The sequence below is a fragment of the Coffea arabica genome, chromosome 8e (genome assembly GCF_036785885.1).
Source record: "Coffea arabica cultivar ET-39 chromosome 8e, Coffea Arabica ET-39 HiFi, whole genome shotgun sequence".
Lineage (NCBI taxonomy): Eukaryota > Viridiplantae > Streptophyta > Magnoliopsida > Gentianales > Rubiaceae > Coffea > Coffea arabica.
Window position 1 is genome coordinate 50,461,281 of NC_092324.1, and position 26,752 is coordinate 50,488,032.

The 26,752-nt window shown below is 35.8% G+C and overlaps 3 protein-coding genes across 13 annotated transcripts; 1 reads left to right on the forward strand and 2 right to left on the reverse strand.

Annotated features, from left to right (window-relative positions):
* Positions 1-55: 55 nt before the first annotated feature.
* Positions 56-9,345, reverse strand: LOC113705002 (protein HAPLESS 2-like). The gene is made up of 18 exons (XM_072061173.1): positions 9,163-9,345; positions 8,939-9,082; positions 8,021-8,109; positions 7,271-7,310; positions 6,086-6,143; positions 5,935-5,995; positions 5,580-5,658; positions 5,308-5,442; positions 4,506-4,700; positions 4,041-4,121; positions 3,857-3,957; positions 3,432-3,549; positions 2,809-2,841; positions 2,622-2,715; positions 2,436-2,524; positions 1,534-1,646; positions 1,025-1,125; positions 56-932 (listed from the first exon to the last, which is right to left on the reverse strand). Exons 1-18 carry the CDS (start codon positions 9,343-9,345, stop codon positions 421-423), a joined length of 2,226 nt encoding a protein of 741 aa, XP_071917274.1. The 3' UTR covers positions 56-420.
* Positions 9,346-10,888: 1,543 nt separating this feature from the next.
* On the reverse strand, positions 10,889-17,618 carry LOC113707356 (probable NOT transcription complex subunit VIP2). 9 transcript variants are annotated; one of them, XM_027229640.2, is made up of 15 exons: positions 17,467-17,618; positions 15,947-16,052; positions 15,508-15,580; positions 15,233-15,411; positions 15,032-15,080; positions 14,791-14,937; positions 14,091-14,297; positions 13,904-13,996; positions 13,198-13,283; positions 12,947-13,099; positions 12,424-12,834; positions 12,296-12,348; positions 12,164-12,205; positions 11,240-11,384; positions 10,889-11,171 (listed from the first exon to the last, which is right to left on the reverse strand). In XM_027229640.2, the coding sequence occupies exons 3-15, from the start codon at positions 15,572-15,574 to the stop codon at positions 11,112-11,114; spliced, it is 1,692 nt and encodes a 563-aa protein (XP_027085441.1). In that variant the 5' UTR covers positions 15,575-15,580; positions 15,947-16,052; positions 17,467-17,618; the 3' UTR covers positions 10,889-11,111. The 9 variants fall into 9 exon arrangements, with proteins under 9 accessions (XP_027085441.1, XP_027085443.1, XP_027085437.1 ...); XM_027229642.2 differs by having other exon boundaries at positions 15,233-15,421; XM_027229636.2 differs by having other exon boundaries at positions 15,508-15,586.
* A 2,419-nt stretch (positions 17,619-20,037) lies between these two features.
* Positions 20,038-25,684, forward strand: LOC113703388 (uncharacterized). Of its 3 annotated transcripts, XM_072061953.1 has the most exons (16): positions 20,038-20,507; positions 21,587-21,983; positions 22,087-22,212; positions 22,291-22,401; positions 22,525-22,696; positions 22,805-23,077; positions 23,464-23,504; positions 23,596-23,664; positions 23,756-23,856; positions 24,021-24,099; positions 24,216-24,314; positions 24,385-24,453; positions 24,559-24,608; positions 25,022-25,103; positions 25,263-25,357; positions 25,453-25,684. In XM_072061953.1, the coding sequence occupies exons 1-16, from the start codon at positions 20,149-20,151 to the stop codon at positions 25,547-25,549; spliced, it is 2,220 nt and encodes a 739-aa protein (XP_071918054.1). In that variant the 5' UTR covers positions 20,038-20,148; the 3' UTR covers positions 25,550-25,684. The 3 variants fall into 3 exon arrangements, 2 of the variants coding, with proteins under 2 accessions (XP_071918054.1, XP_071918053.1); XM_072061952.1 differs by having other exon boundaries at positions 22,525-23,077; XR_011820087.1 differs by lacking the exon at positions 25,453-25,684 and having other exon boundaries at positions 22,525-23,077; positions 24,559-24,619; positions 25,263-25,326.
* Positions 25,685-26,752: the final 1,068 nt, after the last annotated feature.

Below are 26,752 nucleotides of genomic sequence, written 5' to 3' on the forward strand. Positions count from 1 at the left end.
GGTGTTCATAGAATTGTATGTGTAAAATGTAGGACCAAGAAGTACAAAGAGAAAATAGGCTTCTCCAAATCAACTGTAATATATTTTCGTCAATGTAAAAGTTCATATCTATGTAAGAAAACTGTTAAAAGCGATACATGCATCTCATAATGACTTCCATAAATCCCTTGTTACAGGTGAAGCCAAATCTGCAATTAAACGTATTCCAACCAAACCCCCTCCAACACCTGCCCCCCTCCAAAAAAAAAAAAAAATGCAACCCGACATAATGGGAAAAAAAGAGGCTTTCTCCCCAGAACCGTTCAAAGGAAGCAAGAATAACTCCTTAGTCCTTCCAAAAGGAAAGCGGAGGAGGACCTAGACAAATTCCAATGTGATAGACCGATATTCCCAATGAGAATTGTCAAAATGATGTTTCTTTCAGTCTTTCCACTTGCCATGAACATTATAATACATATCATCCAAGGGGACACTTGTATGCTTCAACTTTTCTCTGTTTCCATCATGGTACCTCTTGCCTTTAGTAATTCCTTCAATCATTTCAATTTCTTTTGCTCGTCTGCGGTGACCAAACTTGTCATTCTTCACTCTACCAAAATGACCTTGGGATGAGGTGCCTGAACTCTTTGTTTTTCCATGTTTGCTGTGCCTGTCTTTATGAACATGGTGAAGATGATAATGGTAATCGATATCTCCCATTAAATGATTGTGCCTGTGAAGACTGTGAGTACTGCTCCGCCTTTTATTTGGATGATGTCTGTCAAACCCTTCTTCATGCTTCTTTCTCAAATGCAGTTTTGACGAGTTAGGAGTAGCAACAAGCTTCCACTTGCCACCTCTTCTTCTTTCTGGAGTCCAAAGATGGTCTTCTAACCAGTCATACAAAGGATCAAATAGCCCTTTATGATGTAAAAGCCAAAAGAGCACTACAACTGCATTGAATATGAGCACTATACATATCAGATCCTTCATGTGAATTCAAATTTAAGCCTTTGTAAAGCTCTCCATTAATAAAACTGGCTACCTGTTGGAAATAATGCCAATAGAAGACCAAACAACACCACCCAGCTCATACAGATGTATTGTACATGACATCCAAAGTCAAAAAAACCAGAGCATTTGTTTCTGCATCACATTAAGCACGGTATTGTCATTAAAAGCAGATGGAGATTTACAGATAAAGAGCAACTAGAAACCTAGCATGATTCTTTATGCAAAAATATTACTATGAATTCTTAAACAGTGTCCATCAGTTATTCATAAAAAAAATGAGATTGATTTAATGAGTTTGAAGATAATCTTGTAACTTCAAGACAAGTAGGTAGGGCCTAGGTCAATAGGATGCATTACATTGCCCAAAAAGGAAATAATTGAAAATTCTCAACCATGTACAGGAACCTATTATAAAAAAACGTAAAGCAATTGAGCCATGCAACAACAGAGAATAATGAGTAACCAACAATTGGACACCAGCTACTTTCCTTATTTCTGGTGCAATCAAACAGCCACATGGCTCTCTGAGAATTATCATACCTGCAACTTTTTCCAGTGATAAAATCTTTTAGACCATCCCACAATTTGTTCCAAAGCTCCTCGACAGATTCAAAGAAACCATTTATACTCGTCTTCGGAGGTTGGAATGGAATCTGAAATATGGAGGGAAAAAAACAATGCATTTAGTCAATAGTAAGAGCAAATAATCACATGCGATAATCTGGCAATGCACGTAATCATCTGTTGTGATCAACATATTGAAATGATAGAAAGGCAAACACAGAACCAAAAGAAATTGGTAAAATGGTTATATTTGCCAAGAAATTATCGAATAACTGATCAGAAAATTATGTGGGTTCAGATATGGGAACTAATTTTTCTTCTCAGACACTAACTAGTGTTGTCTAAAGACTCAAAAAATTGGTTGGTATGACAATATGAAAATGAGAACCTTAGTATACTGTAAACATTAAAATTTCTGGACTTGAGTGGAGGTCAATCCAGTGAACTTTTCAGATTCCAAGAATAAAAATTACGCAGAGTGGTTATATTAGAGAAAGGACCAATTCATGACAGGGGAGAAGTTGTTAACTGAAAGCCTCTTTATCGTGATCCTTTAAAGATGAAACAGTGCCTCTTCTTTTCTTTTCTCATATTCTTGCTCCATGAGGAGCACAACAGATCAAAATCCAGCCACCATAAGCCTAAATGAGTTTTCAAATCTTAGCTATCCCAGTAAATGACACCATAACATGATCAGTTAACAGTGGAATAAATCATAATCAAGCTGAAACTGTGGCACTTCGACTTTTTTTTTTTCTCAAAGTAGTTTGATATCCTTGTATTCCTTTTTCACTATTTGTTACTCGCTGAGAACCAATATTGGTTTATTCTAGTTCTGTCTCAGACATAGAAGATGTAACCCTCATCTATAGCCAAACCTGGGAGCCATTATCAACAACAGTAGATGTTGTTGTGAATTGGCACTCAGCTCGATCAACTTCACTAAAACCTGAGTCCTTTAGTATGGCTGCATTCAAACAAAATGACTTGAATTAAGCACTTAATAACATATTATGCAACACTTTGCATGGATAAGTTCAATTGACCTAAAATAGGAACCGAACCTGCACAGACATATCTTGATGCTTGATCAGATGTTGGGTAAAGTTTGAACGATCTTGTCACTATTTCATTTGGCTTCATTATGTAAAATTGTTCCTGTGACAACGATAACATTCAAAATCTATTTATACCGTCGGCAAGGAAGCAGTATCTAAGCAGAAACCCAACCATATATTGTTTAATAAGTACCTCCATTTTGCTGACACCTGTTGAGCAATCAAACTGCAAGATGGAAAAAGGAAAACAAAGCTTTAAGATAAAAATGTTGTTCAAACAGATCTTATCCCTGAGAAGATGTTTGCTTATGATAAATAAGACTCTCCATTGTAGATATGCAGCCTAACTTCACAGAGATACCATAACGGAAGCATACAAATAAATTTAGAATAGAGTAAACTACAAACATCTTGTACTGACAAGTCCTAGACTATCATCAGGAAAGGAAAATCTATTCAATATCAACTTAGCATAAAAAATAAGTATACAGAATAAGTTATTTACAAATTTAAAATTCTTTACCGCAAAGTCAACCTTCAGTTCATGGACACATACAAAAAATTTTACAGTACAAGAAAGAAAGAAAGAAAGACGTGTTAGAAAAGAATCCAACCATTATCTGTAGTCAAAAACAAGAATGTCAAAAGTGAAATTTAGGAACACTATCCACACAATGAATTTCCACACTGTATGAAACCACATCAAAATTGGGCACCAAAGTTACATTTTAGAACCCTATCAGTCGTAGCATTTCTTACCTCCTAGTATATAAGATGAAAGTCAGGACTTAAATAAGTGTGAGATAACTCATTTACCGTTAGGCTGTAGGATGCTTCTACTTCACCAATGTTTTTTGTTGTGATTGTTGCTGTCCCAAATTGAGTCAGGGCTTCAAAAGTTGGTACAGCAATGTTTAATATTTTCCCCGGACTCCTGCAAAAGATGCAAAATTAGAATGAAATATTTTATGATCTTTGTCGCCATAATTCTGCCAATTACTTCAAGTGCAAAACAAATGGGCATCAGGTAATAAGCCAACCATGAAAAACCACTAATGTACTTCCATGCTTAATTTTACCAAATTAATTTGCCAATACTTCATGTGAAATAAATGAGCATCAAGTAATAAGAGAAGTATGAACAACCACTAATGTATTACCCATGCTTAATATTAGAACATGCCAACTGAGTTGAGCTGATACACATAAGGACATAGGCTAATAAAATTAAGGATATTTACCTCTGGTAGACATATTCTATATCGTCAGCACTCAATTCAATCAAGAGGTTAGTATTCAGAACCTCAGTGATTCCTATGGATAACGCCTGACCACCTGCATTCTGAAGATATTAGTAGATTATTAGGAGTTTCAAAACATAAGCTTCATACTACAATTGGAAACCAAGTATTGCTGAAACATAACTGGATGCTGGTTTATCCGTTCAAACCTTCCTTGCACAGAATAAAGTGGCACCTGATTTCTACTAATTCTGTTCTGGTCGGCCTGAAAGAAGTAAGAGACTCCTAAATATTTGAAAACAGCACAAGCAGTAGACGAACAGAAACTGAAAGACTAACAAAGCAAAAAGACCAGTCCCAGCTCAGCCAGTAAATCAGAACTCAATGTATACTAAAAGAGAATCGTGGTAAGATAATGACAGCTTTAACAAGAGGCTTATCACCATATCACATTTGAAATGCCAGCCAGCAACTAATTGAAAATCACATTGTTATTCAGTTTGAACAGCAAGATTGTTGAGCACTGACAGTTACTCGTTTAGAGAAATATGCTATTTTGAGACAGATATAATCCTTCACAAAATGTGGTTAGTATCCAATTTCAGAAGCAAAATGAAGATCATATGGTTCTAAAGAATAATCTTCTTACATCCCAAAAGTTCCAGAGCTGATTATGAAGGCAACTCCAATATGGTGAGGAACAAAAATCTGGTTGTCCATTGAAAGCCCCGTAGCCAACACCAATTTTATCACATTCAAGACCATCCAGCGTAAACCTGACTCTTTCAAGCAGCATCCACATAGAAAAGTTGTTTCCAAGATTCTGCGGTTGACCATGGCCACCCTTTAACAAGAAAAATTCAGACTATTGGCCAATTAAGAGCAAAAAGGACATTAGAGATGTAACCTGATAAGAATTCAGTCCTTGAATGCTGTGTACAAGTAAACACTTTAACTAGTTAGAGACTTATTCTTTTAGGATGAGACAAACAATGAAACCAAAGTAACATGTCAATACATGCACAAAATCCTCTATATCTTTTTTCTATATGTAGATTTACAATATTAAATAGGAATGATTGCAGTATCATTTAAAACCACTGAGTATTGGTGTCCAGTTTTTACTCAAATTATCATATTTGCAAGTGCTTCTATGGTTAGCCTATCCCCTCACCTTAAACTCACTACAAATAATAAAAAAAAGGAAGAAGAAGAAGAAGAAAACACACTCCTGCATCTCTGATATCAGATCTTTGCTCCACATAAATTGCATGTCTTTCCTAATAATTATCAAAAGCTTAAATGCGAATAATAGGACACAGAAATGGCAGGTGAACCAACAGACGAGCAAATGACAAAATAAGCATCAATTCATTCTTGCGATAGAAGCTAAGACTGATTCACCGTATGACTTAAGTGCATCTATAACTGTTAAACAGTAAAAGCAATACCTGTCTTGGGACAACAAGATAGTAATTCTCAAATGATGGAATACTTGTGTAACCAACATAATCTCCAACAAGATTAGCCTTCAGAAAATTATCACTTGATGTTGCAGTTCTATTTTCAGGACCCAATATCACTTCCTGACAGCAAAGCATCCCCACCAGCAAGTAGGAAAAGGTTAATTTCCAGTAAAAGAAAGCAACTGTGAAAATACATAGGGTAATGAGATCAAATCATATGGAACTACTGTATTTTAACATTACTAGTGGATACTTACTGATATTCTAGATCTCGTCTTAACTTCGACTTGTATAGTAAATCCAACTGAGCTCTGTCCAACACCAAATACATGGAACCTAAGTGTAGAGAATACCTGATTATTATATTATCAACAAACCAAAGAGTAGATAATTATAAATGCTACACCAGTTGGGAATCTAATTACCAGTCAAGCACGGGCTATTTTAATGCTTTGAAGAAAAAATGACCTTGGAAGCCAAAACTTACAATATGTTGCTTTGTACCACAAAGAATAATTTGGTCTCAAATGTCAAGGCTTAACATGTAGTATGCCTCTAATTCTTCTTCAAAACATAATCAAATATATTTTGCTAAAAACACAGGGACCATACCAATCACCTGGAAACCGAAGACAATGTGCTGTGTTTGCCTTCCCTTTTATCATCTTGTCAACTAATAGAAGAGAAAGTAAAGATCGCATCAGTCCATATTCTTGATCTGCAGTCGTTAAGTAATTGCAAAAATCTGATTTAATATACTCACAAAAGTTTCCGCAGGAAGAAGGCACCCTACGCTGGTCTCCACAAGGGCAACAGGTAGGCTAGATGCAGATATGACAGTAAAAATTACAGCAAAAACAGAAAAGAAACATGGAAGAAAAAGGTAAACTAAATAAGCTAAAATAGATTCCACCAGAAGGACAAGCCACTGTATGAATGGCCCAGTCAATTCTTTGACAGTTGTATATGGAAAAGGCTTAGCTCGTAAGTTCCTTGGTCAGCTTCATAACATGTGAGTTTAACGTACGCCTCTCAAAATGGAAATTTATTTTGACCTACAGTTATTACCTCTGCAAATCATATCCTTCATGCACTCAAGCTTAACATTCAAAATGTTATCCAAGAACAATATTCTGATCATGAAAAGGACAGCACATGCTTAGAGTTCCTTGTGACAATATTATGTAATGCACCCTTTACTAATAGCAACCTTAAGAACAGAAATACTCACCTCTTTAAGAAAGGTTCTATTACCATAGGCTTTGTCCAAGCTACTAGGGTCAATTGGAACCTTAAGTCTCCAGGAGAAAGCTATTCAACATTATTTAGTTGATTACGATGTAGTATCTTATGAATTTCTGAAAAGGTCACCCCATTGTTAATCCCATGCCTCTTGAATATTATACACAGATGACATCTGTTACTTTCTAGACAGTTATGTTCTTGAGTCAAATAATGGCCAGGTAGAAAGCTTTTTATTTAACTATAATTTGAATGACAACCTAAAAGGATGAAGGTAGTAGTAAGTCATTAGAGAGGGGAACCTACTATCAGCTGACCTATGTGTCCCTAATGCATATAGACATATTTACGTATTAAATACAGAAAAGTAAAGAAGCTGAAAGTTCCACAGGAGTATTGGGAAACTTGATGTTGAAGGTTGAAGATGCCATCTTGCTATATGTGCATTTGAATGAGAATATCTATATGCAGTCCATTACACATTTCCAATTAATTCTTTTGTACGTACTACCATATTGTAATTAAGCAGTTCTAATTCTTTGTGTAAACAGTAAGTAATAAAATTTTAATTGCCTCACACACTGTAACAATATTGCAAGCAGCTGCAAGACATATTTTTGTGTGGGGCACTTGTGTGTTCGACAGTTCATTACCATCTTCATAATATCATTACAATGAGATAATCAAAATTCATCCCAAATGTTACCTGAGTGTGCTCAATGATATGCCCTTTCTCATCTCGCAACCTATGAAACAAATCAAGAGAGTAGTTGGGTGACTCATGTAAAGAAATGAAACCACTATCTAACTTTTGGATAATAGCGGTAAAATGTACAGCTTCCCAATATAATATTGGGAATGCATATGCATGCTTAAGAAAGTGTCCAAGTTTATCCTGCTGTGAGAATGAAATGAATATCAGGCAATGTCTCATACAGAGCAAATAAACTCAATCCTCACAATAGCTAATCCTAAATGAATTTTTCTTTGTCATATTAAATCTGAGAGCTTGAAGAAAACTATCAAAAGGGGCAGTTTTTCAAGTATGAAGGTAAACAATAAAACTAAACAAATGAAAGTTTAGATGTGTGATCAACTTTCTATGCTATTCATGGTACAAATTAGCGTATGTCAATCAGAAAAAAAATAAAAAAATCATCACCACGTGTCCACAAGCATAATCAACTCAATTGCATGCTCAATGTTTGTCAAGTTAATAGATACAATCCACTCAAATTTGCCAATGTTGTGTCCCAAACCCTTTCCAAACCTTGATTTATCAGCTGATAACCACAAATTTTGTAAGATAAGCCAAAGAACTTCAGCTCCATGCAAGTAAACTAATCCTATCATACCTACAAGCTCCAAATCCTACTAGAAAAGGTACTTCAACACTACATTTCTAAGTAAAAGGTAAGATCCAGGAAACTATGGTAGATATTGTCAAATTGCTTGCCTCTCACATATCTGCACGACATCTGCCCCAGCATCTGGCTCACATTTACGAGTCTGAACATAATACTCCACCGGCTTGTAAGCAACATCCTGGAGAGAAACTTTACTGCCTTAACCACCAAACTAATTATATAAGCAAATGAATTATCTTTTCATTTTATTCTTTTTCTACAGAAAACATCAAGTCCTAGACATGCTTGGTACACACAACAAGAAAGACAATAATCCACCAACTTACTCAATACCTTTTAGTTGGCATAGATCCCTATCCACTATCAAGTACACCTAGTAAAATATAATTCTAATGCATGCAGAGTTACTCAAATTAACACCATAGCTAATGCAATAACATAATTTGCATCCATTTTTTTTAACTGCAAAATACACTACAATATAGCTTCATAAGCACCCACAGCCACCAATAGTAAAGTTATAGTAAATATCATAACCAAAGCCAGATACATCACATATACATATATTTATGTGTCTATGTCTGTGTGTTCGTGTATATATCCCAAAAAACATCATGCAAAACAGGGCAATCATTTCACAACCAATCCGAACACAGAAAAGAGTAAAACACAAGCTTCCTCCCTCCCTGTAAAACACAGTTCTACTCATTACCTCTCTCCTAAAAATTACTTTTACCATTTTTCTTTTAGTTGCTGAAGAACTTATCCCCTTTCACTATTACCATTATAAGGTTTCCTTTCACCCTGAAAACAGAACCTTTACCTCCCTTTCCAAACCCCAATTTTAAAAAAAAAACTTTTTATTTAAAATCATATTCAAGACTAAAAAGAAAATCCGGAGAAAATCATCCATAGCTAGTTTCAAATTAAATGAACAAAAAGGAAATTAGACCATCTAATATTTTCCTTTTATGGGGTTGGGGAAGAATAAAAACCAAAGTACATACTCTTATATAAGTCAACTCGTATAAAACATAGGCAGCAGATTTGTTAACAGTAATCACAGGTGGGACCCTGAGAGTCCTCATGTTGCTACTTGAATTCTCTTCCACTTCAACAATCTCGGCTACCATTGAAGCCTCCCTCCCACTCTGCAACTCCACACACAAACACATTAAAAAAAGAAAGAAAAGAAAAAGAAAGAGACCCACGATCAGAATTGTTAACTTACTGATTCATTGGGGACTGCTAAGTCAATAACAACCTTTTGGGTGCAATTGAGGTTGTCAATGGAATCAGAAGTTTTTTCACACTTTACAAGTTTGGATTTTGATAGGATTTGGATTGTGGAAATGGGATGAAGAGAGAGGGAGGAAGTGATTAGAAGTACGAGGAATTGATAGAGCGGATTCATCATTGCAGAGAGATGTGGTCTTTGGAACTGTCAAAATGGTGGTGTTGGATTTCTTGCGAGACATTTTTGGAAAAAGAAAATTAATAAACGGGTTTTTGGCGGGGAATAACTGCTGCACCCAACGGTTGGTTTGGCTTTAGGATTTTGCACATATGCACCCTGGAGTTTAGAGAATTGGAATTAAACCGCATGGAAGTTTTGATGTTCAAAAAAACAAAAAAACAAAAAACTTCTACGTTGTGATTATTCATGATGAAATGATGAGCATGTCATGAATAATGCTTTATACATAAATATACGAATACGGCTAATAATACTGAATTGGATTAAGTAGATGGAAGGAAAATTAACAAGTCACCTACCCCATGATTTTATAATTTTTATACTTTAGTGTGATGAACAGAATCCCTGCACGAATTGTACTGATAAATAACAAAACTGTTGTAGCATAAGCAAAGTTATTTTCCGGTACGTAAGAGAATTAATATGTGAAGAGTATATGCATCTGTTGATCTACTATCCTTAATGTTCAACTAATGTTAATTACTCTCTACCTTTTTTTTTTTTATGGATTAACTTTTTGTGCATGATTTGAATTTTAAATTTGAATTCATGTTATGTGACATAATTTAAACCTAGTCATGTAAAAAAAATTATACATTGATAGTAAAAAAAAATTATCCTTTTTTATCATTATTCAGCTAATTTAATGTGCTAATAGAAGTTATAGCCAGTAACTCAGTTCTTCTTCATGTACATAGTTTTGATTTCCATTTAGTAGTGCGTTTGGTTCACGGATAAGTAATCTTGTTATCCAATGTTTGGTAAATTTTATATTGGATGAGATATTTTAGAAAATAACTTCATCTTGTGTTTGGTTGGAAATAGGATGAGGCGAGATTACTTATTTATATACCAAAATGCCCTTTTCGACAGACCTATAATTAGATGGGATTACTTATTTATTTTTATTTTTGCGTGTGTATGTGTTTATGTGTATGCGTGTATGTTTGTGTTTGTGTATATACATGTGTGTGTAATGATCAATTTGAACGTGAGCTTGATATTAGTAAATAACACACATAAGTCAGTCTTAAATTTTACCGTAACTAAATTAGTCAAAAAAATTTAATTTATTAATAATAGGGGTCGGTTAGTCCAAAACTTAGTTATTTCAATACAATGGGCAAATTAGTTCAAAAACATAAATTTTTAATTAGTAGGGGCAAATTTTTCCAAAAATTTACTTACTTAAGTGATTAATAAGGGAAAATTAGTCCAAAATGCAGACAATATTAGAGAGAGAGAGAGAGAAAAAATAGATTTATATAGTTGTTCGAACGAAACATCATTCTATTAGGTTCCAATTGTTATTATCCTACCTCTTATTAATTTCGAGGTAAGTCATATCACTTCCCCGTGAGATTATCGAAGATTAATTCGGTTAGATGGAAATTATCTTATCCCCAAACACGGGATGACATAGGTGATCATTTAATCCATCTAATATGATTGGTAAATTTTTAATAGTTAGCAGATGAGGTGGCAGCTTCATAAGGCCTAGCAAACCACATCGGCCTTGTATAGAGAACTGGTATGAGATTGTTTGTAAACTAGACTACAAAAAATTCAGCAAAATGCCCCTTGAACAAGAGTATCTATTCACTGAGACAAATCACTCAGATCATGCAATTCCCTTCTCTTTTTTTTCCTTTAACAAAAAATAAAAGTTGATAAACAACAAAAGATGTTGAGAAACATCTGAGCTACTGCTGGGAAATCACTGGTCTTCTCTCAATCATGTCGTACTGCAAAACAAAGTTATCCTGCAAGACAAGACAACAATCAAATCAACTTGTATAATTTTAATATTCAGAGCATTACAGAAAAAGACCTTTCTCACTGTCTCCCACGTATTAGGATCAAAAGAAAAGTAGCTCCCTCTCTCATGAGTGGGCGTCTTAACAAGAGGCTCCATATTTTTTGTCCTTGCAAGCCACAAACGAAGCTCTCTATGGTACAACCATCCTCTGTTGTATCTGTGACACAATGAGAATTAGATGCATTTCTTAGTCCTTCAATCTTGGAACACTTAAATGTAACTCAAGAATACAAAGGGCCATTCCAAATTACACGAGCCTTTTAACTTATCATCTAGCATTTGTATCAAGCAGAAAACAAAAGCCAGAAATGGCATGTAGTGGAAATGTACACGTTTTCTACTATTCAATTTTCAGACTACAGTTAAGGATACTCTTTCCTCTTCCCAATTACAAGACACAAAATGTAGTAACTGCAACAAGAGACTTTATTAGGGCTGAAGATGAATAGAGGGGATGCAAAAGATGAAGCAAGACTTCATATCTGTTTAGAAGAGAAAATTTCCTTTGGTTGATTCACTTCTACCGGATGATAAATGGACATGGGCAGAAGCGCTCATCAGTTTCTGGTATTTCATTACTTTAAAGACAAAGGATCTTCCACCACCCCTCAACATGAACCATTTCCTTGAGCATGCATTTTTTGTGGATTATAATCAATGACTAAATACACAAGAAAGTGAATTTTCTATTTCTTCATTTTCATCCACTTTGCTTCCAGCAAAGCAAACCAGGTCAAAGTAGAAGTAATATAAAGCTTTGGGGCTTTTCACTTTTTCTACTAAATTTGGAGGTTTAGTCACTGAAAACGCTTTTTCAACCATCAAGAACACTCCACAAAGAACCAAAACATTTATTCCTTTTCCAAGCAATCATAAATGACTACTTCTATTGGCAGTATGTTACATTGCAAATTATGAGAAAAGTAAAGGACATACAGCTCATTTGCAGCATAAAGTTGTGCCTCATCTTTTGGCATGCTGCAGACAAGGAACAGTAAATAAGAAACACATCATTCACAAACCCACTAGATAGAATAAAGTGTGAGCGGATGGGAGGTGAACTTTTACCTGTAGAAAATATAAAACAACGTCTCTGGCCGGAATTTTGAAAAACAACTTTGCTGCACCCAATGAGAGATAATGAGATCAGTTTGTATTTCACATAAAAGCTTAACATGTCATGTCAGAATGCTCACTTTCAGTGCCAGAAGTTGCTCAGCGTAATAACATGTTGGGATGCTGTACTCAGGCTCTCCTTTGGCAGGCTCTTCAGACCATGGAGATGCAAACTTTTTGTGAATACTCTCTGATGAGTTCAAATTTAAACCAAGAGTGGTTAGGTCAGTTCCCAGAGCAAGTGACGTCAAGGGAGGGTCAACCATCTTTATGATGTTCAACAAACCAAGCATTCCAAATTTATCAGCAGGAGCTGATGTTGCCTGCGTTTTAAAATCCTGATCTCTATATGGAGTGCCCATGCGAAAATTGGAGTGCTTTTGGAATTGTTGATACTGCTGAGTAAGTTGTTCATATGGCGCCATACCAGGAACTGAGTTGGACAAATTTGTAGGGCCCGATCCAGAGGCAGGCTGTCCGACACTTCGAGCCTCAAGCAATGAATCGAGAACATTGAGTAATCAATAATCTTAGATATTACTGAAAATTGATAGAAAACACCCTATTCTGAGCACTATGCAAAATATAGGCAGGTAGGAGTACCTCAGGGTCATGGAAGTGGATGTCCTGATAATTCTGATACTTGGAAGGTAGAAAAGACAGCCCAGAGCCATTGGTTGAAGAAGCATGTTGCTGTGCTTGCTGATAATGCGATGAGCTTGCTCCTCCAAAGTTTACACCTGCTGACCTTCCCAGCTGCAAGGTTACAACACAATTCCTTGACAAGGCCCTCAGAATAAGCAGGAGGTCTCTGAGATATTTGGGAAAACTGCACATTCTGTACTAGAACTTACGGGCATATTTTGGGGATGCATCATAGACGACATATTGTGGATCTGTTCTTTTTGATGAATGTTCATGGGGAACTCAACATTGCCACCTGTTTCAGTGATACGTGACCATAGACAAGGCTAGTCAGTGGATGAGGAAATTACTAGTTGCTTAAAAAGGACATTTTCTTATTTCTTTCAGAACAGGTTAGACACCTAACTGATACCTATTTTTATTAAGTATAACCTCGTAAGAAACATTATCCACACAACCACCCAAAGAAAGAAGCATATTGAGAAAAATAACAAAATATTTATCAGATAATAGGTCTGCCAGATTGCCCAAAGGTAGTAGATTATTAAAATTCTACAAGATAACAGGATCACCAAGCTGAAGTCCTCGCCGTTAAGATTCCCGAAGGCATATTACTCAGACCAACCAGAAAACAAAATCCATATAGAAACGGTGATTCTTTGCTTTAATGTAATGCACTCCAGATTTCTTACTACATCCACTGAACACAAGAATATTACTAAGACAAAGTTCAAATCAGCAGTTAAAGAGCACATAAACAAGTCCATTTGAATCCTAGTAAAAAAAAAAATCTGGCATGCTTAAGAACACTGTACAATTTTTTATGGGGTCATTACAATGCTTAGATGACATTCAATTAATTTTGAGCAACAAATGCTACATGGTACTTCAAGTCAAGAAAAAAAATTAAAGCACCTTTATATCCCGGCAGAGCAGGAAAATCTTCATTCTGAATGCTGAACTCTTGATTTTGTTGACTGAACCCAACATTTTGCTTTCGAAGAAAACCTGCATAAGCACACACAACCCTCTTCAAATATCAAAAACTGAAGAGGAAATCGCAGAATTGAACATATCTGGTTTAGGCAGAAAATTCAACTACCTATCTGTCCCTGAGAACCACCAGTGGAAGATGGACGTCCCGCAAGCTGGGGGAAGTCATTCATATCAAAAGTGGTATCCTCATGAGCATTCAAATCATTTAGCAACAAAGAAGTATAAGGACCATTCCCAGCAGGGAAATGGTTATGGGAAAGCGGCACACCAGAAGCAGGATAAGAATTGCCTAGCATAGATACCACCTGTGGGTCTGAGAGTTCAAGACGTCACGAACAATTGAAATTTGGACATCCACTATAACTTCTCAATAAACACAAACATCTCAACACTAAAAGGCTATATAAATAAACATGCACGATTGTTTCTGATTGTCTCAAGTCATGTGCAGTAAATCAGTCAAGCCTGATGTAAAACATAACAGTAGACACCACAAATGGAGAGTGTTCCCTCCATCATGCCCATGCAAGAAAGACAGAAAGGGAGAAATTTACAGAAACAACAGGAGCTGTTAGCTCAACACCCTTTCTCATTCTAGGAACTTGCAAATGCAAGCACAAAGGGAGTGATTAAAAAAATGGTCAGCATGTAATTAAGGTTTCTACTTCTTGAAGATACCAATTCGAATTCCTGTACTTTCTTTAACCGACTATTTCAAGATCCAAACTTAGATTACATAAGCTCCAAATATATATTATGCTGCCTGCTGTATTTAGTTTCTGATAACTCAATGAATTGAGATGTACCTGTCAAATTTAAGCGAGAAGCAACAACAGCCAAGTTCGATCCTCCTCCAGAGCCTAAACCCCTGGCAATATTGCCCCCACTAACATAATTAGCCATAGGGTTTGCCACACGGCCTGAATTTCCTAGATTTGGTAATGCCCCTGAACCTGAAATTACTCTACTGCACCAGTTATGCGGGGAAATAGATACAGGACAAGAATAAGGTTCACCAATAACAGTCGTTTTTGCAAGAATTCATACCTCCATTGTTTGTTACACCTGGATGCCCATGTGAGCTCGCAAGAGAGAGCTGCATTCAAAAAATATCACAAATTAGAGAATTTGCCTCTAACGGGATGCGTTCCATGTCAGTGCATGCATATGCATGTGTAGGGGAGAGCAACAAATTAATGGTAAGCATTCAATAGTAGCAAGACACCATAAACCATCAAAGTTGGAGACCTGAGAAAGTGCAGCCGGGAGATTATTTATTGTGAATCGCCCACTAGACCCACTGCCTGAAACTTGCTGAACGCCACCTGGTGGTCCAGAAAGCATTGCTGAATTTCTTGATCCAAATGTACCACCCATGTTGGAGATGTTAAAGTTCCCATGGATCCCATGGAGCCCTTGCATGTTTCCTGCAAGTTGCTTATAAATAACTAAGTCATTCATGAGAAGCAGAAAGTTGATCATTCAAGCAACCCTATACCGCCAGAGTGATTCAAAACAGTTACCAGAACCAGTCTGGGATGGAAAAGCTCTTCCAGTAGCATCTGGATTATTTGAATTTGATCCGTTCATTCCAGACTGCATCTAGACATTTCAAACAAATTTTAAGAACCAAACCAAAATACAAAAATCGTGCATAAACTGAGCAACCTCGAATTCCAATTTTGCTTCAAGTTCTATTTTCTGGAATCATTCATCTAACTTCATATAACTCAAGTCATAATTAATTCTAATTTTGCTTCAAGTTCTATTTTCTGAAATCATCCATCTAACTTCATATAACTCAACTCATAATTCTTGGTTTAGCATAAGCAAAACTGCAAGGAAACTCAATATCAAGCACTTCTGCACAACATAAGAGAAAGTTTCTTTAAAAAACAAAGGCAAAAACATTCTGTGAAGTGGAGCAAAACTTGTAACAAGGTAGTGCGAAAGAAAGAGTACATTGAGTAGCCCCGACACCAAAAAATCTTCTCAATATCAACTGCAGGGCATAGTTCTTCACCTAGAGTTTGTTTTTGATATTCTTATCAGACCTTGTCACAAACAACTGCAAATGTAAGTGTTAAAGATGCAATGAGATATAATTGATAAAATATTTAATGCATAAAAACAATAAAAGCCAACATTACACAGAAACCTCAATTTAGCTAGCGAGCAACTTAATGAAAATGTTGACATTATTCATCTACAGTTATTGTGCCTGAAGCCAAGATAGGAAATGCCTCATCAACACAGACACCGGCGTGCATTATGTAGCTGTCAATCTTCAAAAGCCACAGAAACTAACATCGCTGAGCCAAAAACAGACACTGATTTACATCATTTCTGCCTCAGAAGTATACCTTAAACTATGGCAAATACCTTAAGATTGAAGGAAATGCCCGTAAAGCCAAATATCTTAATTATGAATTAGATACAATCTATCAATCTTTGAGAAAGTACCTCATATTAAAATCAGGAAGGATCTATTTAATACCACTATAATGAAACTGAATTCAACACAACCATGTGTCGTTTGGACTAGCTTTTGTTATGGTATCCTATTCAATTTCTTGACAATAAGTCTTCAAATCTGTTTCCTTCTTTTGAGAGAAAAAGAAAAAACCAAAGAAAAATCTGTTGCAAAATATACTTCTTTTCTTGATTTCACCTAACAGAAAAGGACGAGTTTAAGCAAGTTTTACACTTTCCAAACGGAAAAATGAAAAAAGAGAACCACAAAAAAACCAAAAACAAGTAAACCCCAAAAGAGTAAAGCCTTCAAAATTAGTCTGTTTTATTCTGTCACCTAGCAATTTTGCATGCCATGAAATTCAAATGAAATGCGCATGCAATCGAAAATAACCACAAATCTTTAAAGGAACAACCCAGAGATGGAAAAAAAGAAAATGAAAATGAAGAATCTAACTTTGATCATTCCATCCCATTAAGAACTTTCCCAGATTAAACTCAAACAAAATACAGAAACCAATTTCACCCAAAAAAAGAAATTGAATCTCGACAATGTAAAGAAAATGCAGATTTACCCTGATTACCCCCCACCCCCAAAACAACTCTTATCCAATCTAGATAATCACATATATCTCTTCAGAAATGGGGCCAAAAAAAAGAAAAAGAAAAAGGAAAAAAATGCTCAGCCGATGCCCAATTACCCATGCCCATCAACACTTGAACAAGAACGGAAAACGAAAAACAAAAAGCAACATGCAGATAAGAATTTCATCTAAAAACCCAACAAAACATCAATTAGATACAGCAAACCAAGAACAGAAAAAATAAAAGTTCAAATCCTACACATCAAACAAGAATCAACTTAACGAACCCAAAATTAAAGACCCAAACTTTCATCATTTCCTACACAGGAGAAAACCTCACAAAATCAACCCAATGTGTGCTCCCAAAGCAAGAAAAAGTTTTTGTGTAGATAAGTTAATTCTTTTTTCTGTAACGGAGAAAGTTACCTTAAGCGGCGACAAGAAAATCAACCGAGAATGCGAGAATGACGGTGATGATGAAGTCACCAGAATTGGACTGAGTTGAGTGAGGAGTGAGGAAGACGGGAGTTTATCTTTGAATTGCTTCAGAAAAGGAGCCCAGCAATTGTACAGCTACTACTGCTTGCGGCTATATATATATGCATAGTGAATGCTTGCGGTTGCGGGTGGCCAAGAAACGGGTCTAGCATGTTGGAGTTGTATTTTGGATAAATTTGCAGTGTGAGTACTTGAGTTTTTATATATTTCTTAATTTTACCCTTTTAAGTTTTGATATAGACATCATTTATACTTATTACACTTCAAGGAGATGAACGAGTCTCATTGATTTGAGTACGATGGAATTTAAGTTTTGTTTGGATCTCTGCACTATTCAGGGTGCGGAGTCAATAGATTAAGTTAGAGGTTTCGAATTAGACACCTACCACTTACACTAAAGAAATGAAACAAAAGAAGAAGAAGAAGTAATACAATGTTTCGATCGAAAATTGAGTGAATTGAGTGATGATTTCGGGAGTCTTAAACAATTTTTCATCACTAAACGATTGAATTCTTTTTTTGATTCAGTATTTAAGGACATAAACAAGTCTAATTATTGAGGCTTAGTGTCAGGGCGTTTAAGTTCGATTTATTCTTTTTTAGAACTAGTTTAGGGTTTAATACTGGATTAAGCGCTGTTCAAGGTAATTCAATCTATTTACAAATAAATAAATCTTAGTTTAAAAACTTGCTTTCTTTATATGTGTTTCTTTAAATGTATATGCCTATTATTTTCCAACCATTTATAATGAACATGTATCACCATCAATCCATAAATGAATAAGTGATGGGAGTGTACAAAATACAAATTTGTTTTACACATGGAAAGTTATTTATTTTGATCCATTTAAAGTTTAAACTGCTTCTTTCTCCATTTGCAAAGAAGAATTTTTTTAAAAAAATAAAGTTGTACTCTTTATAATCTTTTACTGGCATGCATATCAAATGGTTTTCTTATGAAAAATTCACAAGGTTGCTGTAATAATTGAAATTCCCTTGAGATTTTTGAAATTCTTATGATGTTTCTCTATATTGATAACCCAATTGAAATTTGCTAGCATAAGAAGAAACACAACTTTACAAGGATCCAAATTTTACAAGTCCAGTGAATAAGAGATGGGAAGTCGTTGAAAATTAACATGGCTTTTGGGTAAGACAGAACTTTCAACATGGAAGCATCAAGACTTTTAATTATACATACAGTAGAATAAAGAGAGACATACTTCATGGTAGGCAAAATCGAAACTTGTTATTCATTTTTAGAACGTTTCATTACCTTTTACCCCTACATAAGGTACTAAGTTATGACAAGCAATTGAAGTCGCAATATAAGTACTAAAAATTTTAGGCTAAACTAGCACTTCAAAAAAAAAAAAAAGAATTTTTTAATGCGAAATTGCCTCTATATGCATTTAGGGATAACTCTCTTTATTTGTCTCTTCAATTTGTTCAATTTTTCTAACTCTTACATTGGCTCTAAATTGTTGTATTATTAAAAGAGTAAATCTTTCCTACACTGATGGTGTATACAGTACTATCATCGTTTAATTCATGACATGTGTGCAAAAGTTGAATTTAAAATTCAAATTTTTCATAGTTGTCATTCATCCAATGCTGATAGTATATAATGGAGGAAATTTCTAATAGCGATAATTCTATACATACGCGTGAGTATGAAATATTTAGTAGTTCTTGAGTAAAGTGTTTGCCTTCATAATTTGGAATTGTTCATTGCTTTTTAAGTTGAGCTATACAAGTTTAACCAATGTTATAGTTTTTTTTTTCTTTTTGTCATTTTTAATAATAGTGAATAAGAATGGGATTCTTGGAGCTTGTTTTAGAATGTTAATATCATTTGCCAAATTTTATTCTCAAACCAATAACTTTGAACAGTGCATGAGTTCACTTATATGCCCATTCCAATAATTTAATGACAAGATTATTGAGTTAAATATTCAATCTTATATGCATTTGTTTGATTATAAGGAGTTTATACATCATCCTATTACTGTTTTTCAATACCATGTTTTCTTTCTTTCCTTTTTTTTTTTTTACAAGAAAAATTAATCAGCACTAGATCTTGACCAGTATTGCCACCTTGGAGTTGTGAAACAATTAAATTATTGGTCGAGTGTACGTAACCTTAATAAACTTTAATAATGCGTGAGCAGCTTTGTCCATACGCAAGAGAGCCATTCCCAACCCTGCAATATTTCCATGAATAAAGGGCAAAAGTAGAACAATTCTTGGAAGATATCTTGTCCGAAACACAAATAAAATATTTTATCACAAAACGAAAATATATATCACAAGACGTACATTCATTTATATTCTAGTGAAGATTAAATAACAAGAAATATGATTTATTTCCTATTTTACCCTTGGAGAGGGTTAAAATAGCAAATAACAACTGCTATCATCTGATAGCATCCTTTTGCCGGCAAGTGATACGTGGCAGCAACCAAATCAAAATGCAGAATAAAATAGTAGTGTTAGTATTCAAACTTCAAACACTAATTAAGAAAAGCCTTCGCCACTGGCCATACACAAACCACTTGCGCAACGCTGCTTGGTCCTTACTCCACCAAACCTTCTCCGCCTACGGCCACAATGGACGGCGGAAGCCAGTCACACGAGTCTGATATCTACGCTGTTCTGATGGATCGGTTTCATAGTCTCCAAGCAAGCCACGAGAAACTCAAAGAACAGTTCAATATTCTCCTGCAAGAAAAGAGCATTGCCGGTGGATTTGGAAGTACAAGTAGTAGAGTTGCACGAGTGAGAAACTCGGTGGACGAAGTTATGAATATGCAAGAAGATTCGTCAGGTGAGTTGGCGGGGGAAGATTCCAGCTGGGCTAGCTATATTCATGGAGCTTACTATTCAGGGAGTCCGTACAAGAACGTGTTAGAGTGCATGGGTCATGCAGTTCATATCAGTCGAGCTGGCTCTGAAGAGATCATTTACTGGTGACTAATTACTTATAAGATTTTAGTTCAGTAACTAGATATCGTTATGGAGTTACTAATTTTGTTGTTAATATGACTTTTTCTTTATTTAGTCATGCATTGGTCGAGCATTTTCTCTCGTCCCTCTTTGTCCTTGATTCTTTCTTTATTGAATTTTTTTTGTTGTTTACCTTGTTGATCTGGCAGCTATATATGTTCTGATATGGGATGTGAAATAAGTTTGTTGCTTGCGTACAGGCACTTAATTTAGTTTTTTAAGTTTTTCTTGAAGCCTTTGTTGAGATGTTGGGTTCTATATATCTTAGGCATTTGAAATCTTGTAGCACTAGGTTTCTTAATTTAATTCCAATAGACCTTTGTAACTTAATGAATACTAGGTAGACTTGAGAGCTCAGATCAGTTTTGATTTGTAGTCTACTCTAACTTTACATGCTGTCCTGCGCTCTTGATTCTCTATTCGAATAATGCGCTAGCGGTCGAGACTGAGAATACAATAACTGGAGCGTGGACTTGATAAATCTAGTTATGTTTATGATTGCTCCATGCTGTATATTTTTCTATTGATGTAGCAGACTAGATCTTGAGAAATTAAAGAAGAATCTGCTGGATAAAGTAATTGAGAGGCAAGCTAGATGAACATTAATTACTGAGTTTGTGAAAGATTGGAAGATAGGAACTGGATAATTTTTAGCACAAATATTGATAGCCATTAAGATTTTAGCAGTAGTCTCCTTTTAGATATATAGATACTTGTTATCTCATCCAAATGCACGTAGTAGTAGGATTTTAAGGATGCTAGTACAAGGTTCTATTGCTATAAAATGACATATTGTATCTCAGCCTCAAGCATTGGAGTTACGGGTGCTAATCACATTTCCCTATGACTCGTACTTCATTTGGCCAAGCCTAAGGCTTGTATTGGAGGATTAATGAGGCAGCACTGTGATATAAAGAGAGCAGATGCTTGGCATTCCGTTGGATTAATTGCTGTAGTTAGTTTTGTCCGGATGATGTAATCTGCATGTTCTTCTATTTTTGCTTGCTTATGTTCTATAAGGGAAAAAAATTCTCCCTTGCAGGAATTCATCTGCTGAAAAGCTCTTTGGATACAAAGACTACGAGGTATTGGGACAAAGAGATGCAGTGCTGATCATTGATGAAAAGCGTCATGCATTGGCGCGGAAAATCATGGACAGGTTGAGCTTTGGACGGTCTTGGGCAGGTCAGTTTCCTTTCAAGAAGAGATCAGGCCAGATCTTTGTGGCAATAGTTACGAAAAGCCTGCTGTATGAGGATGGCGAGCTTGTTGGCACCATCACTGTTTCAAGTGATGCAGCTGTCTTTAATAATCTACATTTAGAAAATACAAGAGTAGGCCAAGACCCTACTGATGGTAAATCTAGAGGACGAGGAATAAATCAGAAAAGAATCCAGTTGCGTGCACAACCACAGATTGCATCATCTGTTTCCAATCTGGTGCTTATTCTTTGTTATGGCATTAAGTTTCTTTTCTGCTCCTCCCACTTGTTTTGTTTTGGTTGAATACATTATAATTTACTAGTTTCACTGCATTAAACAGGCCTCAAAAGTATTATTGCGGAAGCATGAAGACAGTGGATCTGATGGAAGTTCCAATATTAGGGAAAAGGAGCAAAATGAACTGGACAATGCATATCTAAAATCTGAGAGGCCACCTAGAGCACCAGTAAGATTTGATTCAACTTGCAAACTTTTCTTCAATCTGGCGTGAAGGAAGAGTTATGAGCTAACATCAATTTTATAGGCAACAAGACCGCAAGTTAATTGTAAGTCTCCCAATGCGAAGAATAAAATTGATGGAGATGGCTTTGAAAGCGAAGAATCCACAAGTGGATTTCCTCAGCCATTAAAACTTGTATTATCTCCTTCCCTCATGTAATTGTAGTAAATATCAAATTGTTCCATTCTTTGGTACTTTTTCAGTGGGGATTCATTTGAAGCATCATTTATATAATGAACAACTTCCTTATGTCTGTAGGCCGAAAAGGTATTAGCGAAGCTTCACATTGGGGGTATTGCCAATCTTAATAAGAACAAAGATGCAGTTGTCCAATGTAACAGCTTGAATGGTATGTCATGCAGCAAAGTATTGGTCGAGTCATCTTCACCTGGAGCACCACAAGCAACACAAGCAACTAGCTCACATAACGGTATTGTTGATGATGTGAATCACAATGAAGAACATGTTATAAAAGGTGTCTCTTCTGCAGCAAAAGGATTGTCGAGAAGATCACTAACAATATCTGATGATTTGACAGAGGACTTGTATCCTATAACTGCACCTGTCCGAGTTTCAGAACAGTTGCAGACGTCAGACTTGCAAGACTTGAATACAAATGGGCAGAATTTGGAAATGGAGATTGAGGATACACTACAACCTCAACCAGATATTCAACGGTTCCCGAACTCAAGGGAGGATAGTGGAAGCAGCATTGGTAGTCCATCAAGCAAAGGTGATGATGAATCAAACTTGATTGTACATTGTGAAATCCATTGGGAAGACCTGCAATTACGAGAGCAAATTGGCCAAGGTAAACTTATAGGATATTGCTTCTGCAAAAAATTGAAGATGTTCTCTGCCTTAATGACCACAAGTTGGCCATGTTTGGCTAGTGGACAGTATTTGATGATGAAATTTGAACTAAAGATTGCACAAAATGTTCCATCTTTGGACGTGCTTGATGAGGGGAAATCTGGTACATACCAAAAAGATCCTCACTGCTATGAAGTCCAACTGATTCAGTTTTGGATCATAGATATCTGAATCCTTCACTCACATAAAACACGAGTTTTCTCCTTAGTTCACATGAAAAAAATTGCCAAACATCCATCATGTTACCTGATTTTTCCCGAATAACTCAGATACCATATATCGTTGGTCTGCTCATGGTTGACTAGAGTCCTTTTTCTCGTTTAGGTTCATTCGCTGTTGTGTATCGTGGAATCTGGAATGGATCAGTATGTCTTCCAACTCTAAGAGTTCCTAACTGTGATTGACTTCTCATCAGGTTGACATGATGGTTCTCTGCATGCCTTTTTCCTTTCTTAGGATGTTGCAGTTAAGGTTTATTTCGGGAATGAATACAATGACCAGACTCTACTCAGTTACACTCAAGAGGTATTTGATGCAGGCAGTATGTCCATGACTGTTGTAATTTTTGTTCTGGAAAGAAAATGTTCCTTAATTCAATCTCCAACATGCACTTCAGCTTTATATAATGAGGACACTGAGACATCCAAATGTGCTGTTGTTCATGGGGGCAGTATGCTCACAAGAAAAACTGGCTCTGGTAACAGAATATTTGCCAAGGTATCTGGTAGTCTTCTGTGAAAATTGCAACTCTATTGACCTTCAGCAGAAAATGTCTATCAGTAGTAGAGCTCTATTTTCCAATGCTTGAATCAATGTGTCTGTTCCATTGGCAAACTGGTGCTACTATCTTGTCTGGCACATTGACTATGGTCTCTTACCAGGGGAAGTCTCTTTAAAGCACTACACAAAAGTAATCAGCAATTAGACATCAGACGTCGTCTGAGGATGGCTCTTGATGTGGTTGGTTTCTGCTTAAAATTTTCCAGTTTCCTCCATTTACTTTTAATCCTTGGGATATGTAACCTCATTAAAATTCTTCTGAAATTTGTAATTGTATATTTCTCCTTTGGCTGCAGGCAAGAGGTATGAACTATTTGCATCACAGAAACCCACCAATCGTACATAGAGATCTCAAATCTTCAAACCTGCTTGTCGATAAGAGCTGGAATGTCAAGGTACTGTTACCTGATTTAGCCTGCGATTTATATGTTTATTGAAAAAATGATTAGAGTTTCGTTTTGACAGGTTGGAGACTTTGGCCTGTCAAAATTGAAGAATGCGACCTTCTTAACAAACAACTCTGGGAAAGGAACGGTAGATATCCTCATATTATTTCCTTTTTGTTCTTTTGTATACCTCGATCATTCTATCTGTAAGGTAATTTTTTTATCTACACTTAAACTGTTGTTGCTGCTGCAGCCTCAGTGGATGGCTCCCGAAATCCTTCGAAGTGAACCTTCAACGGAAAAGTAATTTCAAATTATAAGACTTTTCAGTACTCGACATTAAAAAACTGCAATTTTTTATCTGTTGTGATTATTTGTCATGCTTTTGCCACTAGCGATACCTAATCTTTATGGTCTATTCTCTGTATCATCTAACAGCAGGATGAGGGGGGAAAAGAATCAAAAGAGAGAACTAGGCTGTCCCAGTATTGAGAAGTTGATCATACTGGACTAATATTACCATCTCTTATGGTTCATAAGAGTTCCTTCCTTCTTTTGCTTTTTGTATGGGGTTAATTTAAACATTTGAGAAACTAATGCAGAACATAGTTGGTGAAGTTAAGAAGCTTTTAAAGCAATTCATTTTATCTTAGGCACATGATGTTAAGGAGGTTTGGCAACTGACTTATTTTCCCGTTGTTTTAATAATGTGACAGGTCAGATATCTACAGTTTTGGAGTCATACTGTGGGAACTGATGACTGAATCCATACCATGGAAGAACCTGAACTCGTTGCAGGTAGATGTTGGACAAAGTTTATTTCTCAATTGCGAGTGCTTGTTTTTTGGCAAGTCTTAGTCTGAAGAAGCGGATGTTAGACAATAAACAAAAGAAATGATATCTGCAGTTTCTCTCGAGTTGATTCAATTCATTAGTACTTGTCTTTTCACTTAACAGGTTGTGGGAATTGTCGGCTTCATGGACCGCAGACTGGACCTTCCAGTAAACCTTGATCCCGAAATTTCATCCATCATCCGTGACTGCTGGCACAGGTTTTCTCTTCATTCCGTGGTGTCCTTCACTTTTGTGGTCAAATCATGGAAATGAACATAGCTCTCGTATTATGCTAACTCGTGAACTGATGCAGCAAACCAGAAAACCGTCCATCATTTCAAGATATTATCCAGAAAATAACAGATTTAATTCAAACTGGAGCAAATGCAAGGAGGAGTCCAGGGCTTTGAAGCTGCTGCAGGGCTCGCGCTCGTGTATAATAGTAGTAGCAATACAAATGCAAGTCTTCCAAAAGTATGGAGGAACTAAAACTATCGCCAGACTTAACCAATAATATGGTGTACAAGTCCTTTAAGTTCACACAACATATTTGTTGATCGAGAGTTCCCATCTTTCTACTTTCCCTCCTTTTGTTTTCGTGTCAAGGAAAGATGAAAAAGGCTTTTGGAAAATGGAAATCAAAGAGATAAAATAGTAGCCTTAACAAAGAGTTGCATGAGAGTTTGAAGGACTTCATTACAGTTAATGAGTTTTAGCAGACATACCTGCAGATTTGGGCCATTATGAGAAAGGCCCAATCTCACAGCGTCAGCATTGCAATATGCAGATACTAAACTGTGCATGCGTTCATTGTTTTTTTTTTTTTTTTTTGGCTTTTTCGAAAGAAATTGTATAGTTATTGAGGTTTAGCATTATTTCGAATATCAAAATTTTTTTGTATTTTCAAAGTCACATTACGTGCAACTTTTCTCCTATTCGGTTCAAAGGTAATTTGATTTCATTGACTTCCCCTTTCATTTGGTTTGTATGCGACACCAGCATCTAGTGGAATGGAAAGGTGCATGTAAAATTGTGGTCATTGTTTATTATGAGGTTATGAATTCTTTTCTTTCAAAGAATTCAAAAAATTAATTCTGAAGTTTGTTCATCCATATGCGAATCATATTTTAGTCAAATTCAGTTAGATGGGATTGATCTCTCCTCCAAAGTATCTTGTGCTTTGCAATGAACCCTCTCCCCAAAGGAACACCCTTTATTTCTATACATTTTATGCTTAATTCAAGCTACATTCCCGTGGCTTTTGCACGAGCAAAACCTCAATTTTTACCTACCATGAAATACCTCCTTAAATCAAACTAATACTAATACTAAAGAGTTACTACCCTTTTAGGGTGAAAAAAACCAGTTGACTCTCGCACTATTGAATTTGTACGCTTTAAAGCCTTCAACTATTATGTATATACTTTTTAATTTTTTAACTTCTGTAAATGTATATTTTAACCCTTTTCTTTATTTTAATCGTCATTTTTAACAGAGTCTACCTCAAAACAACATAGCATCAATCGTCTTCTCCATTCAATTAACAATTATGCCTGTTTATCACGATAACTATTGATTGTAGGTGAACTGTTATTAAATAATAGTAGTTGATC